Source organism: Protopterus annectens, chromosome 2.part0 (assembly GCF_019279795.1).
Source record: "Protopterus annectens isolate FY-2018-M chromosome 2.part0, PAN1.0, whole genome shotgun sequence".
Taxonomy (NCBI): Eukaryota; Metazoa; Chordata; order Ceratodontiformes; family Protopteridae; genus Protopterus; species Protopterus annectens.
The window spans coordinates 604840128-604858490 of NC_056728.1; the positions used below are offsets into that span (position 1 = coordinate 604840128).

Sequence of the window (18363 nt, forward strand, 5' to 3'; positions counted from 1 at the left end):
GGACATCAGTGTGTCTCATGATGGAGTCTCCAATGAGTAGAATGTTGGATTGTGTAGTCCATGAGATGTAGCTCTGTGTGTTGAAGTGGGTGTTGTTTTGAAAGAGCATATTTGAGGCTGCTGAGGGTATTTTTTATGTGTACTTCATCTAGGAGGTCTTTGTGGTTTAGGAAGGTCACATTTAAGTGCCTCAGCATATGTGGGTCAATATGTCTGCTTTGAATTGTGCATGATGTGTGCAGCATGTATACTACTGCCAACGTTATTGATATTAGGAGTACTTTTATTTGAGAACTATGCCTCCAGTAAAATTGTGTAAATACATCTCTCACATACCATATCAGTTTGTTTGAGAATTAACTGGTTGTCAGTAAACATGAAACAATTTCTATATAGCCCCAGGATATCCATATCCACCAATCTGGTAACAGAGACAGTAGGAACATTCATATCCATGGCAACAAACCCTTTTTTATTGATTAGACAGTTGGAGTGAGAATATCAGTCACTGTCAGGTGTATCTGGTTTGCAACTATTGGGACAGTGCTTGTCCCTGCAAACTATTTGTCCTGTGTACAAGTAGGTATTGGAGAAATTTCTTTTGTGCTTTTACAGGAAAAATGTCACTCAAGGTGTTTAAGTCTATACACAGCACTGCCAAATACTTCGTGAAAACTAATACATAGACCCTGAAAATTTAAAGATGAAATATACAGGCAGATATTCTGAAGTTAGAAACAAATTAAGCAGTACTTACTGAAAACACAAAATTAGCTTGTCAAGAATGATGAAAAGGGGGGAGTCGCATGAATGGCTACTGCTTGGCTACTACTAATGCTGGTCTCACCACAGCTTCACTGTATTGGGATACAATACTCCTTTGCTTCTTCTCTCACCACAAGCAAAATGTTAGCACCAATCCCAAAATAACAGAAGCAGGTCACAGCCTGTTTAGTGATCCACAGTCTTGTCCCAGATAATGCAAGGGTCTGTATGATTGTAGCCTTTTCTTGGTAGATGCCTTAAATAGCAACCAGATTAATCAGGAACATTAAGCACAGACACTCACACTGAAACAGGAATCAATGCACTCTGCTTCTTCTCTCACCAGAACCAGAATATAAGCACAGATTCCAAGCTGTCCCCTATAAAGCAGTCATTAGCCTTTCTGGTGATCAGCAGTCTCCAAGAAATAATGTCCTGTACTGGTTTTCTCACCAGGAGAAAACAGAAAACGAGTTTTTTTTTGGAAAATTGGTGAGGCTTGAGATCAATAAATAATAACAGATGTTTGAATTTCAGACTTCATACCTTTCAGCAAATTAAATAATATTCTAGCAAAATGTTAAGTTTATAAGAGCAGTATTTCAAATTTGTCCCTATTTTTTGGGCCTTTTGTCTCCCCTTTATTTTTGGCTTTGTCCAGGTCACCTGTGCTAAGAGATTGAAAGGTATGACTACTTCAATCCACATCCAAAAGATACTTTTAGTCTGTTCTAAACATCCTTTGTCTTTTCCCACCATAACAATTGGCATCTACAAGCTGCTGTTGAATTTTTTTTGGATTTTCTATGAATACAGTTACTTTTGCTCCTGTGCCTGCTAGTGGTCCTTTCCACCATAAAATTGTCAGACACAGAGGGGCAATATTTCCCAGTTAGACCATTTCTCTCGAGAACCTTGCCACTCTACCGTGAATCTCTTTTTTGGAGTTCTCAACCTCCGCACATACATTTTTTTCTTGAATATTTCCTTTTTACCACTTACAACATTTTTCATGTGCGAGTATTCAAGGATACAGACCTGCAATTCCAAATCTGTCCTCTTTCGTCTGTTATTTTTATTTCCTTCTTTCTATTTCTCTTTTTTTATTGCTCATAAAAGTCATGCATATTTTGTCTGTCAAGCTTTTATCTTGGTACTTCCCACTCTAATAAATAAAAAAGTCTGCTTTCTATTCATTCACCACTAAGATGTCTGTTCATCCTGTCTTTTTTGTTCTTTGTCCTCCATAAATTCCTTTTACCTTTGTTTACTTTTGTTTTTTACTCTGCTCCTCAGATCACGTCATTTTAAATTCTTCTAAGACCTCTGCTATCTTATCAGCATTTGTACTTTCAGTAAATTCAGGGTGCTCTAATGTTCAAAGTAATCTAAAGTAACCTGTTTAACACTTTTGATACTGGGGACTAGTGTCCTGAACTCACTTATAACAGCTAATTTCTTGGGTCAGAAATAAATGCTAGAGGTTAAAGCATATTTGCCACATTGCCCTCTGAACCCTTATCCAACTCCTGCTGAAAATTATGTTGCAGGTTGATTAGGGAAATCATAATTATAATACAGAGTAAATAAAAAAAATTTGCATGAACTGCAAATATATAATGCCAAAAGAAACCAACAGGCATTTTTGCATATGCAACTACTGCAACCATGTTAAAATACAGTCTGAATAAGTATTTTTTTGTTGAAAGCACTCAGATTTTTTCCAGTTTAGTATGTGTGTTATTATTTCACTTATTTCATACTTACATACTACAAAAAGGTCCAGCCTTAGACATTTATATTTTAATGCATACAAACCAAAGAAGGACCAGGTGTAGGCTGTAGATTCCAGTATAAAGATTATTTATTGCAGAACAGACCACAGAATAAAAAACATAAGTGCTTTCGTAGGTGTGTACCCCACTTCATCAGATGTAAATATGTTGCCTCTTAACCTTCATTTTATACTCTGAAAGCACTAGTCACATGCTATTAGATAATCATATTACCCAAATGTTTAAAGCCATACATACATATATACCTTACATATAATTGTAATCACTCTCTTATAAAAAATAGCAGCAATATATTCAGAATAATTTCATACAAAAATACATATATAAAACTTCTTATAAAAACACATATATAAAAATACATATATAAAAAACTCACTTTTCCAATGTTTGGTGTTGCATGAAGCAGAAACATTAAAATTATACTGTCTTGGCTAGCTTTCCTAGTGACCTGCCTCTTAGAGAAATATGGTTGTGCCACTGAATCTCTGAGTCCGGTTACCTCCTCTACATTATTCTTCACCATCTGGCCATCATAGCCCACTAGTAACAAAGGGATGCTCAGGATGCTCTTATATTATTCGTCTAATGTACAGACCTACATGGGTATAGTTAGGAAAAATTGGGGAATTCTGACGTCTGTCAAGGGTGTCAGTAACATTATAGAACAGCAACCTCGATTTTTGTTCAGGAATGAGCTCTCCTTTAAAAGAAAGATATGTTTCCCAAGGAGTAAGGCTAATGCCTTAGAAAATGGAGGTTTGACTATGGTAAGCATTGTAATTTTTGTAGTTACTTGGGCATTAGTACCAAATTTATGCATCCAGATGAAAAAAGACAGTATAATTTTAATGTTTCTGCTTCATGCAACACCAAACATGTAATGTATCTTGCCCATTGTTTGAAATGTTTGAAATTTTATGTTGGTAAAACTGACAGAGCATTTAAAGATCAGATTAGGGAACGTGTACCACATTAATAGAAAGGACAGAGTAAGTGCACTATCTAAACATGTTAGTGAGACTGACGATGAACATATTTTTAAATTTCTTGTAATAGGGAGGGTGTATGAAAGTATCAGGGGCGGCGATGTCCGCAACAAGACAGAGGCTCTGGAAGCCAAATGGATTGTAAGGCTTAAGGCAGATAGTGGACATGGCCTGAATGACTATGTACCCCTGAAGCCTATATTAAAGAAAAGGCCCCTCTTTAGATGAATTTTATGTGTGTATTTCTTGCATTCATTCTTATTGGAAAAGTGAGTTTTTTATATATCTATTTTTTATATGTGTGTTTTTTATATGAAGTTTTATATATGTATTTTTGTATGCACTTCTGTGGTCTGTTCTACAATAAATAATCTTTATACTGGAATCTACAGCCTACTCCTGGTCCTTCTTTTGTTTGTATGCTTCTGGACCCTTTTGGCTTTTTGGACCTGGGGATCTGCTTTTGGTGGTAGCTGTTTTTTTATTGCTATTTATATTTTAATGGTTATAAATGTAAACACTGTAGCCTGAAAAGTTGTATTTTATAAGGCCTGTATTCCTTCTAAGAAAGAATTTACCATCAGATAATACAGCTATTAATGTGTCACATTCTCATTTTATTGATCAGTTTGATGGGGTTTATACTGCCAAAAGTGTATCTTGGCAGACTCTAGACCACTAGTTGCCCCTCTAACTACAACTAAGTCCCTCCTCCCTACTTCCTTTTCCTAACTTACCATCTCCTGCCAAAATATCCTCCCCATAGACCCTCACATACTAATACTCACTTCTAGCATTTCCTTACTTCTAAATACACAAACTACATTATGCTTAACAAAACTCAAGTCTTACTCCTACTAGCTTTACTGTACACTCTCTCACACCTCACCTCCTACCACTCTCAACTACCTTCACCTCAATTCCACCACACTAATCTAACAACTATCTTCATTACTACTCCTCAACAATACCCAGCAATCAGTCCATCCATCCTTCCCCCACTCACTGCCTTTCCTAAAATAAAAATATCTCTTCAAGCACTCAACCCCATCAAACCAAGAGTAAAGTACCACCTATTTACACAACTATTTCATTACAAGCTCCTACTTCTATCTGGTGATATCCATCCCAATCCAGGCCCTACTGGCTATGCACAGAGCAGTACCCAAAGTACACCTAATCCTACCCACCTTTCTCTCTCAAAAAACAGATATCCTTCTACTCAATTAATCTCAGGAGTATTGTTAATAAAACACACGATTTCCATGCCTGGGTAGCTATAGAAAAAACAGACATAGTCTCCCTAACAGAGACCTGGTTAAAACCCCATATTTAGGACAGCAAAATCATTCCTCCTGGATATAACATTCTTAGACAAGATCGTCAAAAGAAAAAAAGGTGGATCTCCTCACCCTAACTAGCCTTGAAAGTCCCCTCACATCCTTTTCAACAGCTGAACTCTTACTAGCAAACTTCAAACTCAACAACTTTACCACTATAACTATAGTAGCCATCTACATCCCCCCTGGAGATAACACTAGTATACTCGAAGACATCTTATCCTACATATCACAGACCTTAAATAAAGAAACCATCATATTAGGTGATGTAAACATCGACTGGCTCTCTCTCCAGATGCCAAATTCACCATCTATTATTAACTTGTACGGGTTCAAACAATTAATCATTGCTCCTACCTATATCAATAAATCTCACACCTCCACCTCCCTCCATGATTGGGTCCTAGTCTCCCATCCACAAAAGTACCATAATCCACAGACACTCACTAATGTTCTCAGTGACCACTGCCCTGTGACAGTAACTAGATACTCACCCCTTTTTAACAAACCTCACAAGTATATTACTACTCGCAAACTTAAAACCTTCTGCCCCAACACCTTTTTAGACACACTCTCTAAAATCAACTGGTCACATCTAAAGACCCTCCCCCTCGATGATGCTGTCCTCTCTTTCAACACCATCTTCCTTGACATCCTAAACTCCCATGTTCCTCTCTGCACAGTCAGAGTCAAATCCAAAACAGCCCCCTGACTATCTAAAACAACCCAAACCCTTATGAAAAACCGAGATAGAATCTGGAAATTATGGTCTAAAACTAATACCCCCCTCCATTCTCCAGACCTATAAAGAACTTAGGAACAAAATTCATAAACTTGTACAACAAGACAAAAAGAACTTTTATAATAACCCTCCCTCTACCCTCAAATCCAATCCCAAAAAATTCTGGAGATCCATTAATCAAATATTATACCATGGAAACCCCTCCCCTCCTAATCCCTGCCCACAAGACTCCCCTGAACTAATAGCCTCCAAGTTTAATACTCATTTCATTGACTCAGTTACCACCATAATTAATTCCCTCCCCAATAACAATAACATAAGCAGTCACACAAGCTCCTTCCCCCATCCAAACCCTCCAGTCTACTTTTCCCTCAAAACAGTCTCTAGGAGCTACATAAAATCTCTACTCTCCAAGCTAAAGCCCTGCTCACCATCAGCAGATAACCTCCCCTCAAATTTCCTACAGATTGCCTCTGAACCCCTTGCCTACCCAGTATTCATACTGGTAAACCACTCCATATCTGAATCTTATGTTCCTACAATCTGGAAAAAATTCTATATATTACCCATTCACAAAGGGGGTAAATCCTCAGATATAACCAACTTTAGACCAATTGCCATACTGTCCCCCTCTCAAAAATCTTAGAAAAATGTATACACAAACAAGTTATGCAATACCTTCTTGCAGAAAACCTTCTAACACCAACACAGCATGGGTTCCGCCCCAAACATAGTACAACCACTGCTTTAATATCCTTCACCAATACCATATCTCTTGCTAGGGACTCAAACAAACTTGTATCATGCCTCTTTCTGGACCTCTCCAAAGCCTTTGACACTGTCTCCCACCCCCTTCACTTAGACAAACTAACCCAACTCAATTTGTCCTCTTCTACCATCTCTTGGTTCTCCAGTTATCTCACCAACCAACAGCAATCAGTCAAATGGCTCTCAGCCTTGTCCCCTCCACTTACCGTCCAGATGGGTGTACCCCAAGACCCTATCCTTGGCCCATTACTTTTCAATATCTTCACCAATCTATTACACACCTCCTGTCCCCAATCAGCACTTGTACAATATGCTGATGACTCCACAGTGATCACCATTGCTGATAATCCTTTAGACCTATTCTCTACTACACAGGCTTCCTTCAATACCATAGAGACATGGCTTAGTAATAACAAATTAATACTCAACCCCAGGAAAACCAAACTCCTTCTGTTTCTTCCTAAAAACCTAACCGATCTTAAATCCGCATTTGCAATACAATCTAGTAACAATACCATTATAAAACCTGAACCAAGCACTAGATTATTAGGAGTCACCATAGATGACCAGCTAAAGCTTGATTTACATGTAACCAACTGTATTAAAACTACCCATCAGAAACTTGGACACCTTTATCGAAACAAGAAATACTTACCTGACACAGCTAGACAAACCCTTTCTCATACTTTTCTAATACCCACTCTTCTTTATAGCTGCCACCTACTTACCAATCTAAACTCATCTCTTCTCACCAAACTGGAAGCCACCTACAATAAGGTTGCCAGATTCGCTACCAATCTACCCTACAAATCTCACTATTGTGATTCTTTAAAGCAACTTAACTGGCTAGAATTCCCCCATCTTTTAAAAATGCATCAACTTAAGATCATCCATTCTATCTTATATCAGTCTAACTACTGTCCCAACCTTATCACTATTATAACAAAATACACCCCTGCAAGGCCATTAGGTAGCTCTGACAAAGACTTACTACTGATTCATAAACCAAAGACTAAAATGGGATGCTTACTCTACAACTATAACCCTGCAGCCTCTTGGAACCAATTATCCCAAGAAATCAGATCACTTGATCATCCCAAACACTTCAAAACTGCTGTGCACAAATATCTTATGGAAAACTGGTACTGCTACTGTAGTCATCCCCCATGAATATTCGCTATCTTTTAACATCTACGTCTCCTCTCTCTACTCCCCCCTCCCTCCCCATTACTCTCCTCTTCTTTCCCCTCCCTCCCTCAGTCTCTTACTATCACCTACCTCAACATATGAAACTTATATCCACCGAATGTATACATTCAATTGTTTAAAAATGTCTACTAAACCTTATAATGTTTTTTACTATGAATCTATGCACATGTATGTTTCTTTATACTCTGGATGTTAATTTCAAAAAACTCTGTAACAAATGTTTTTTATGTAATACTATATAAAAAATAAGGAGCTTTTCTCCCCAGGTCTCTGCTGAAAATGAGCCTTTGGCTCAGCCAGACCAACCCGGTCAGCAAATGTAAAATAAAAATAAAAAATAAATGAAGATATATTGTTAATATTTACAGACAGAATCAGGAAAAAATTATGCAGATTTGTTACTGGAGACCTTCTTTTCATGTTTTCTTACTGTGGTATGTTATACAATGATCTAAATTATACAAAATTTATGTGAGATGTGGCTTTCCATAGGAATTACTACATTACTGAAGAAGCCTATTAGTATGTCAATTTTACCTGTTTTCTGTATCCCTCACCTCTGTATTAGTATAATGTGGTGTCCATTCAATATTGCAGATATGACTCTGCTGCTTAATTGTTTGTTATATATAATCTCCAATGAATGAGGCCTTCTGTATATAATCTCCAACAAATGAGGCCATTCAGTCATTCGCATACACAGCATATTTAATTACTAAACTAACTAGTTGCCCTTTCTTTCTATAAGTTAATAATAAAGTATATTTTGTAAACACATGCCTAATGATTTTAGATAGAGGTACAAAATTAATTTATATGAATGCTGAGACCATAAAGGACTTGGCAAAACTATCTATTTCCCCCTGAAACTAGTTAGTGCTTCCCTTTTCACAATGAGAGGACACTGAAAGTATTGAGCTATTTAGTCCTAAATTGTTTATTTAAAAGGGTTTTAATGTTGTTTCATGCTCTTATTCCTTTATTTTTGTAGTTCCCTTATAAAAGCCTTTTGCAAACAAATTATATATCACTTTTGTGTCATCACATGAATGTTGTTTTATTTTCCTGTAAAGTGATGAATTTCCTTAAGCAGGGGCTTTATAAACATCACTTTTCTGATTTTCTTTCTGCTTTTATACTAAGTACAGTTTCTTAGTGTCACTGTTGCTAGGAGGCATATCTTACACTATTTTATTGTATGTGTGATATAATATGGAGGGCTCACCTACCATATGTTTAACGGAGGTGGATTCTAAATGTATGCCACTTTTCTTCTTCAGTCATAATAATAATAGTATTGATTATTATAAATTAATAATATTAATTACAGATAGTCTTGATTACCTCTGCAGGACCTGCATGCAATAGTCCTCTGAACTTGGTAAGCCCTGGTGTTGTCAATGCACCTAGCTAACATCTCTCTCTGTGCCTATAAGTTGTAAATAATGCACTTCAAAAGTTATTTGAATTAGCTGGTTTAAGAGTTAACAAATGTAGTTGAAACATATTGACTAATACATCAGTAGACCCCTTCTTGCTGACACCACTTAGAATTCAAGATCTACATGTCATTTTAAGTCACTTATCAAGATGATAGTAATTGATAGTACAGATGTCATAAATTCATCTAGAATGTATTGTTTTAATTTAGGTAACCTATAAAGGACTAAGGCAGCATTATCAGCAGTAACTGCACCCGTTTCTTCTGTACATGAGTTTATGTCTAGTTCCAGCATTGCTCTAATACAATTGGCCACTTTCTGCAGCACTGAATTGTCTACCAGACTTTATAAAGGATGAATGCCAGTTTCCATATCCTAGAAGTTGCCTGTTGTTCATTTCCTGATTAAACTATTAATGCTGGTGTTTGATCTCTTTCTACTAAATGATTTTATGTTTAAGCTTCAAACTGTGCCAGTAGCCCCTCAATTAAGGATATGCTAACCAAGGCATTTTAGAGAAATTATTTCAATAACACAACAGAGAATAATAAGGCTTAAATAATGTACAATTCTGAAAAAGAATAAAACCAGCCTTAAATGCATTTTTTGTTCTGTGCTTGTTATAACTGTGTAAATTTTTTATAAGTATCAACAGTTCTTAAGTCAAAACATTTAGTTTTCAAATTTATATTAGATTTTCCTTATATATAACTAAACCTATATAACAAAACGTTGCCACTAGATGGCGCCCTTCTTTACTTCAATAACTCCTTTCTTGGTATTCTCCACAGCCTGGCACCCATTAGATCCATTAGAATCAAATCCAATAATGCCTCTTGGCTTTCTAAAACTACAAAAGAAATCATGAGAAATAGGATCAAAGCCTGAAAGCTTTGGCTGAATTGAGATAACCCCACCAACTATCGATTACAAACAACTTTGCAACCTCTTTAAAAAACGTATTCGCAAAGACAAACAATAATAATTCTGGAACCTACAATTAAACAGGAAAAATAACCCCAAATTATTCTGGTCTTCTATCAATAATCTTCTGAATCCTGGCACTAAAACCAACCCTTGCCTTTTCCCCGATATGTCACTTAACCTTATTGCCTCCAAATTTAACTCATATTTCATTGACACAATAGCTAATCTTACAGCCTCCTTTTCTTCCACTCTACCTAGCAATTATCACCTCAATTCTCCCTCCTCTTCACACCTACCTAACAATACCACATCCCTAAATACACCACAGAAAATTGGAACAACTCTTCTCAAACTGAATTTAATCTCTCTCCTATTTTCACTTCCTGTATAAAAAACTCTTGCTAAAGCTAAAACCATGCTCCAACTCAGCCGATAACATTCCTGCCAAATTCCTCAGGATTGCCACTGAAACAGTAGCTTATCCTATCAGCATTCTAATCAACAGATCGATCCAAGAATCTTATGTTCCCTCCTTATGGAAAAAAGCCATCATCCTACCCCTCCATAAAGGGGCCCTGTCTTCTGACATCTCTAACTTCCAACCTATTGCTCTTTTTCCCCTATTTCTAAAATTTTTGAAAAATGCATCCAAAAACAACTAGTCCACTACCTGTTAAACAACAACAACATCCTCTCCCCAACCCAACATGGATTCCGTCCTGGGCACAGTACCTCTACTGCACTCATATCCTTTTTAGATACCATTAACAAAATCCTTGACTCTGGCCATATAGCATCTGCTATCTTTCTAGATCTATCTAAAGCATTTGATACTATATCCCATTCTATCCTTCTCTCTCAACTTTCTTCCCTTGACATCTTACACCGTCCTCTCTAGTCCAATATGCAGATGACTTGACCATAGTCTGCTCTGCACCCAGCCCTGTTATCCTTCAAAAAATGACCCAAACAGCTTTCTCTACTGTTGAATCTTGGCTCCACCAAAATGATCTGTCCTTAAACACAAAAAAAAAAAAAAAAAAGAAAAGAAAACAAACTTATGTTCACCTCTCAAAAAATACTTCTATCTATGTTCAAGATTTTTACATTCTCTCACTGAATTCAATAAAAAATTGAACTCGTAGTTAATACTAAACTCTTAGGGATCATAATAGACGACAATCTAAATTTTGATTTACATATCCAATCCAATATCTCAAAAACACACAAAAAACTTGGCCTCCTCTACAGGCATTATAAATTCCTCTCCCCTTCAACTAAACAAGCCTTAGCACTCGCCTATCTGCTTCTTTCTCTAACCTACAGTGCTTCCTTATTAACTAATCTGCAGTCCTCTCTAAAACTATAATTAGAATCCTGCTAAACAAAATTGCCAAATTTGCTTCTAACTGTCATTCAACCCATCACTGTATAGCCTTAAGAAATCTCCACTGGCTTGAATTCCCACACTTCCTAATACACCTTCAATGAAGTACCTCTCACAGACTAATTTACAAACCACAAGACTGTCCTGCACTCAGCTTCTTATTTTCCCCTTACTCCCCCACTAGGTCTTTACGCTCAGAAAATCAAAACCTACTACAATTCCATAAGCCTAACCTACCGGCAGGTAAACTCCTGCACTCCTGGACTATGGCCAGACATTGGAATAATCTCCCCTCCTTCGTATGCTCTGAACAACATACCATCAAATTCAAAACTGCCCTCCAAAAACACCTTCTCTCCAAATGGATCTGCAACTGCTCCTCCTTGTCTAATGCTATCACTTAACTCTCTCTCCCCCAAACTCAGATCCAGTATTGCTCTTCTTAACATTCCAACCACCTAAGCCATACTTTTCCTTCAGTCGAAGGGACCTTGATGCCCTAACAACCATTACTAAATGTTTTATACTTCACTTTAAGCATACTAACTACTAACTTTAATGTCATGTAACCTCTTTCTTCCTTTTCTCTTTGCTTCCTTATCTTCTCACCTCAATTAATATCAGATATAGAACCCATAGTCATTCCACAAATAAACTGATAGATCTTGTTTTTTCTTCCTGATATTCTTTTGTTGCTTAAACTTCCTGATTTTTGCTTCATTTAAATGTACCTATTCTTTGTCTTTTGTTTCATTTCATTCTTACATTTTGCAGTTTTGCAAGTTGTATCATTTTATTGCTATTGCTTGTATTGAAGTAATTCTTGTAAATATTGTAACAACCTTGTTGTAGCCACCTCTGTACTGTAATTATCTTTGTTGTATTTGCGCATTGGAGCTTTTCTCCCTGGGCCTCCACTGAAAATGGGCTCTGTTCAGCCCAGTGGACTTTCCCGGTAAACAAATGTCATAAATAAATAAATAAAATACAATAGAATGGTAAAATGCATAATTCATGCTGTACTTGATTATGAAGGGTAGACAACTGATTTGACATGGACATACAGATGTGTAAAGTTTCTTTGAGTATGTAAATTTCAGATTTCTTTAGTATGTAAATTCAGACTTGTGTAGCACAAACACTTAAATAATATTTTCACCTTTTACTTCTTTTTCTTTTCTCTAGTATGGCGTGCTTTTGTTATTGCTTTCACTATATTCGACTAATTTTGGAAATAATCTTCATCCACAAGATCGCAGGAGGATATACCCCTTTGAGAAATATATTTAAGGTATGTTTGTTGTTTCTAAGAATTACCTCGTTGTATAGAATTTATTCTGTTAAATTTCTCTATAATCAATTCTAAGGAATAAACAGATTCTAAATAAATAGACAGCTAGATAGGCAGATGGACAGACAGATACATGTAAAGATAGTTATATAAGTACACACATACTGTAATATATTCAAGTGCACAAACAAAAACAGACTGTATGTTAAAGCCAAGAATTTAATGCAAAATAATTGTGGTTCCTACAAAATATGATTCGTAAAGAATGTACCAATATAATATTGTCTCTTTTCAGCAGAAAAATGTGTATTGTGGTTTAATGCAAGTACCACTTTTCTAATCTCATTCCTTAGAAAACTGCAGATGATGGCCTCTTGTTTGCGAGCGTGGAAGATGGCTTTTGAATCAAAGATAAGCCGTCACAAGAAGATAAAAGTGATGTTTTCAGAATGTACAAATGCCAAAAATATCTCTCCTCTTGTAGCCTCTTTATGACCATTTTATAATTCAGTTTGCTTTAAAGGTTTTCAAGTGCAAATCTGTATACATATTCACTTACTCACTGCTGATAAATCTGATAGTCGATTTCCAGTTTCAAAGATGCGTGCTTTTCTCTAGTATTCTGCCTTCATGAAAAGCATGCATGACAAACATGTAATACTTAAGCAAGTGGTCTGTCACCAACTTTGATACACACATCTGTGCAGTGCTCTGCATTACTAGGTATGTGAACTGTCATGGACACAGTTCATGAACTGAAAGAGACAATGATAATTTTGTAGCGAACTACAGATTAGCATTAGCATTCTGAAGTTGAAATGTAAATTCTGTGAAGCCTTCCATGATCACATCTTTAAATGAAATCAGCTCAGGTACAGACAACTGCTCTACCGAAGATGAAGCACAGATTAATTTCCTACTAAGCCAAAACATGCATGTCCAAGCCTAATTAGAGTTCAAGAAAGTAGGACTTAACAGAAATAATATACAGAATATTGGAATATCGGCAAACATTGAACAAAAAATATGGTGCAGATTTTACCATTCTGGCTGCAGTATTTCTTGCTGTAGTCCTAATTAAAAAGAAGGCAGGTTTAAAGACCATACTGTATGCTCTATCTGAAACCTGTGTCTGACTGAAACAGGTACAGGGCCTTTTATGAAATAAATATGAGAGAAGGGCAAACAATAAGTAGTAAATGTAGTCTTATCTCAAAATGCCCTTAAACTGCAGGATTATGTGATGTAATCTAATAATGGGCCAGATTCAGAAAAACATGCTAGTGGGCAGGGCTTTATGCACCATAGAATGGCATATAAAGTCCTTTTTGATTCATAAACTCTTTAACACAGGGGATCCAGATTGCATATACCCCTTGTATGATCCTGGTCCATTCATTATCGATCACCTACCCCTCAGGTAAAGTACCCACCCCCTGCTCATATGCTATTCATCATGGCAACACCACTACAGTCCCTGCTGATTCAAGTGACAAATCTACAGGACAACAAGAGCAACCAGAACTATGGCGCTGTACAACCAGGAACAGTGATCTCCCTCCTCTGCCAGCATATTTTCCAGCATGTGCTGCTGAGTGATAAATGGGTGTCAAAAAAAAAAAAAACAACCCCAACATCTCTGATTCATGAAACAAAATTCCTTGCCATCAGTGGAGTCCCTTATGGTGCAGGCAAACTTGCTACTGCACACTACTCTGTCCCAACTCTATGTTAATAAGCTAGTGAGCTTCTGCCAGTGGGAGTAGGCACAGCACACAGTACACTTATTACCATAATATGGTAATTACCCCCAGTGCAGATCCACAGTTCTAAAATTGATTTATTAATGAATCATAGTCATGCCAGGGGAGCATACAGTGCTAATGAGTAATGCAAGTAGCTTCTGTAACTGCTTGGTAAAGCAAGCTGTTCAGTATCAGCTGCGTTTCTCAGTAGCTCTGTGTAATGCTGTTAGACTGCAATGAGTCACCTGTCAAGCATAATCCAAAAGTCACCTGGCATGCATATAGTATGCATACCAGACAGTCCTGTGGAACATTCTAGATACTGTTAAAAAGACTGTGCACCCTTGGGGAAGAATGTGACCCCGTGACTATCATGATATATTTCTGAGTCATGGTAACCCCCAGAGGAATATTGTACATGCATCTTGTGTTCCATATATGTGATTTTCAGTGAATGACTTTTTACCTAGCATCTTGTTTAACAGGGGAAGTGTTCACCACTCATAAAGGAACAGAAAAGGAAAAACCTAAAAACATCATTTGAAGACCAAAATAAAACTGGCCACAGTGTACCCTCTGTAAAAAATCACTTGAAATAATTAGTGGAGATATTCACCTCAATCCAGGTACTACTATTCATAAAACAATCACTTCCAACACCAACCATAAACCAGTCACCGAATACCTCTCAACAAAAACACAGAACCCAAACTCACTTACTAAATATAAACCTAAGACGTATGCGCAACAAAATGCATCATACCCATGCCTGCTTTGCCACATTCAATCCTTATGTAGTCATAACTACCGAAACGTGGCTAAAAAAAGATATGAGAATGAGATTCCACTCACCAAGGATATAATATACGCAAGCATGACAGACAAAACAAGCATGCTACTACAGTAGCAATCATCTATAAAAATTCACTAACCATCACCTTACTCCCACAGGAAATACCCAAATTTAATACGCAAGAACACAGGATAGTGAGGGAAAAGAAGGGGAAAAATCGAATACTATCATGGAAGTATCGAATAGGGAAAACTATAAAGCAATTAAGACAAGAAGTGTCCCTCTTAGAAGACAATAGAAGAAGGAATAGAGCAACAAAATACTGAGAAAGATAGATGTGACAAAAGCAATGCACAGTATTAGAAAAGACCAGGATCTACCATATACTGTCGCAAATAACAAACTAAAAATGTCAGCACAAGTGGAAAAACTTAGAAAATACACAGATAGATATAAAGGAAAAGTACAAAATAAGCAATTTATCGATGACCCAAAAATGTTTTATAGGGAATTGGGAAATAAGGTAAAAGGAATTGAAAGACTGACAAAAAAGGAGGAAGTAGATACATTTTGGAAAAGAATCTATGAAGATCCTGTGGAACATAACAAAGATGCTAAATGAATAGAAGAAATAAAAGAAAGAATAAGAAGTTTAAAGATGCAGGACATGAAATGGGATGAAGTAACAGCCAGAGAGATTGACACAAAGTTAAGAAAAGCCTCTAACTGGAAAACCCCAGGCCCAGATGCAGTACCTAACTTTTGGTCAAAAGTATTAACATCTTTGCATGAGCATTTAGCTATGAGTAAGAACTATTTATATGCACACTCTGAACAGACACCATCCTGACTAACAACAGGCAAAGCAATGCTCCTTCTTAAGAGTGAACCTGCAAGCTACCTTAAAATTTATAAACCAATAACTTGCCTTCCATTGACATATAAACTATACATGGGAATTGATCCTGGCGATATTTATAGTCATTTAGAAGAAAACTAAATTATGGCAGTAGAACAAAAGGGCAATAAAAGAAAGTCATATGGAACAAAGGATCATTTGTTGTTAAATAAAGTCATACTGGGGAACTGTAAAAAAGGGGAAGAATTTAAGTATGGCATGGCTTGACTATAAAAAAGCATTTGATAGTATTCCACATTCATGGATAAAAGAGTGCTTAAAAATTACACTCTACACTGATTGACTACATTACAGTGACCATGAAACAGTGGCAGACCACTTGACAATTAAGTCATGATAAAGGACACATTATTATCCTAGAGATAAAATTTCAAAGGGGGATATTCCAGGGTGAATCTCTGTCATCATTACTATTCTGCTTGGCCATTAACATGGCCACAGCTACAGTTTGGCTCCTAAAAAACAGCAAAGTGTAAAGACTTCTCATATTCTCTTTGTCAATGATTTAAAACTGTATAGTTCATCAGATGAGGAACTGAAAGCACAGCTCCACGTTGTCAAAACTTTTTCAGATGATATAAATGTCATTTGGTCTTGATAAGTGTATAAAAGCATCCTTTAAAGCAGGAAAACTGCAGCACTAGGAAAACATTAGTTTGGGACAAGAATGTGATATAAAAGAACTTGGGCAAGAAGGAGTGTATAAATATTTGGGAACTGATGAAGGATCAACAAGAAATCATGAACAAATGTGAATAAGGCTTAGTAAGGAATACTTTAATATAAATTTTTAGGAAGACTTAAATTAATTCTGAAAACAGCGTTGACATCTAGGAACACAATCCAGGCTATAAAACAATTTGCTCTTCCTTTCCTTACTTACAGTTTTTGAGTGATTAACTGGCCCCAAAATGTGTTGAATAGATTAGATAAGAAAACAAGAAGGATGCTTCATGCTCACCAAATGATTTCTAAAAATCAGTGTATACCAAGATTATATATTCCCTGTTCCGAAGGAGGGATGGGCCTCCTTGAAGTTGATTACATGTATAGATCTGCATTCGTGAGACTCCACACATATCTGCTAACCTCACAAGACCCAAATGTAATGAAAGTCTTGAAACATGAGGAGAATAAATCTAAGATGACTTCTCTAATTAATTTAGCAGAAGCATATCGGCGTCAAGCAGGAATGGAAATCAAACCAGATGTAGATAAAAATCAGGCAGCAAATGAACATGCCAAAAAACAAAAGAAAGACTATAAGGTGAAGGACCAGATGAGAAGGCAAGAAATGTGGAAAAAGCATAGTTACAATTATAGAAAACTTCTGGAAGTACCTCATGTTGATCAGGAATGAACACAGGAATGGTTAAGGAGAGCCGGATTCAAACCAAGAGATGAAAGATTAATATTGGCAGCCCAAGATAGTGGGCTACATACATACTGGTTTACAAAGTCCATTGAACATGTAGGAGAAACAGACAAATTACGTTTTGTAAAACCAAACTGGAAACAGTCGCACACCTTGTTGCTGGGTGTGACATACTAATGGCACAAGGACTATATACTGAAAGGCATAATAATGTGGCAAGACTGTTGCACTGGGGACTGTGGAAACATTATGGTATTGAAGTGACTGAAACACACTGTAAACATGACTCACAAAACATCATAGAAAATGATGAAGTTTATATCACAAGGGATCACCCATTACCAACAGTTCAAAAGATAGATGCTAGAAAACTGTATATAGTGGTCCAAGAAAAGAATACAAAAGTAGCATTGCTCATTGAAATTGCTACACTCAGTGACTACAGTGTCTTGTGTACAGAGAGACACAAATTCATAAACTATGAGGATCTACAGGTAGAAACGTGAGCAATGTGGAAGAAATATACCCAGACAGTTCCAATAGTAGTTGGAGCAACGAGTCTTATAAAAAAAGAATTTACAGTCGTATTTAGATATGTTACCAATTCATGTAACCCTGTACGAATTTCAGAAGTCATTACTGGGCACACTGTGAGTGCTGCAAAGAGCACTTTTGGCTGACATCAAAGATTGAAACAATACTAATTTCATGAACTTTAAACGTACTTTGACTTATGAGTGGGGTCCATTCCTGCATAGTTGTAGAAACCCAAAAGATTTGGAGAAATTAAAAAAGCAAAAATACCCAAATTTAATAATGCTGAACTTTTAACACTCCTAAAAATCAACAATAGGAACATTATATGTTTAACTGCAATT

The 18363-nt window shown here is 36.6% G+C and overlaps 1 protein-coding gene across 1 annotated transcript in view; it reads left to right on the top strand.

Annotated features, from left to right (window-relative positions):
- Window positions 1-18363, top strand: part of TECRL (trans-2,3-enoyl-CoA reductase like) — a 1073904-nt gene that overhangs the window by 631785 nt on the left and 423756 nt on the right. The window contains exon 6 of the mRNA XM_044060983.1: window positions 12548-12653. Coding sequence (XP_043916918.1) covers window positions 12548-12653 — 106 coding nt within the window. The remainder of the gene's footprint in view (window positions 1-12547; window positions 12654-18363) is intronic.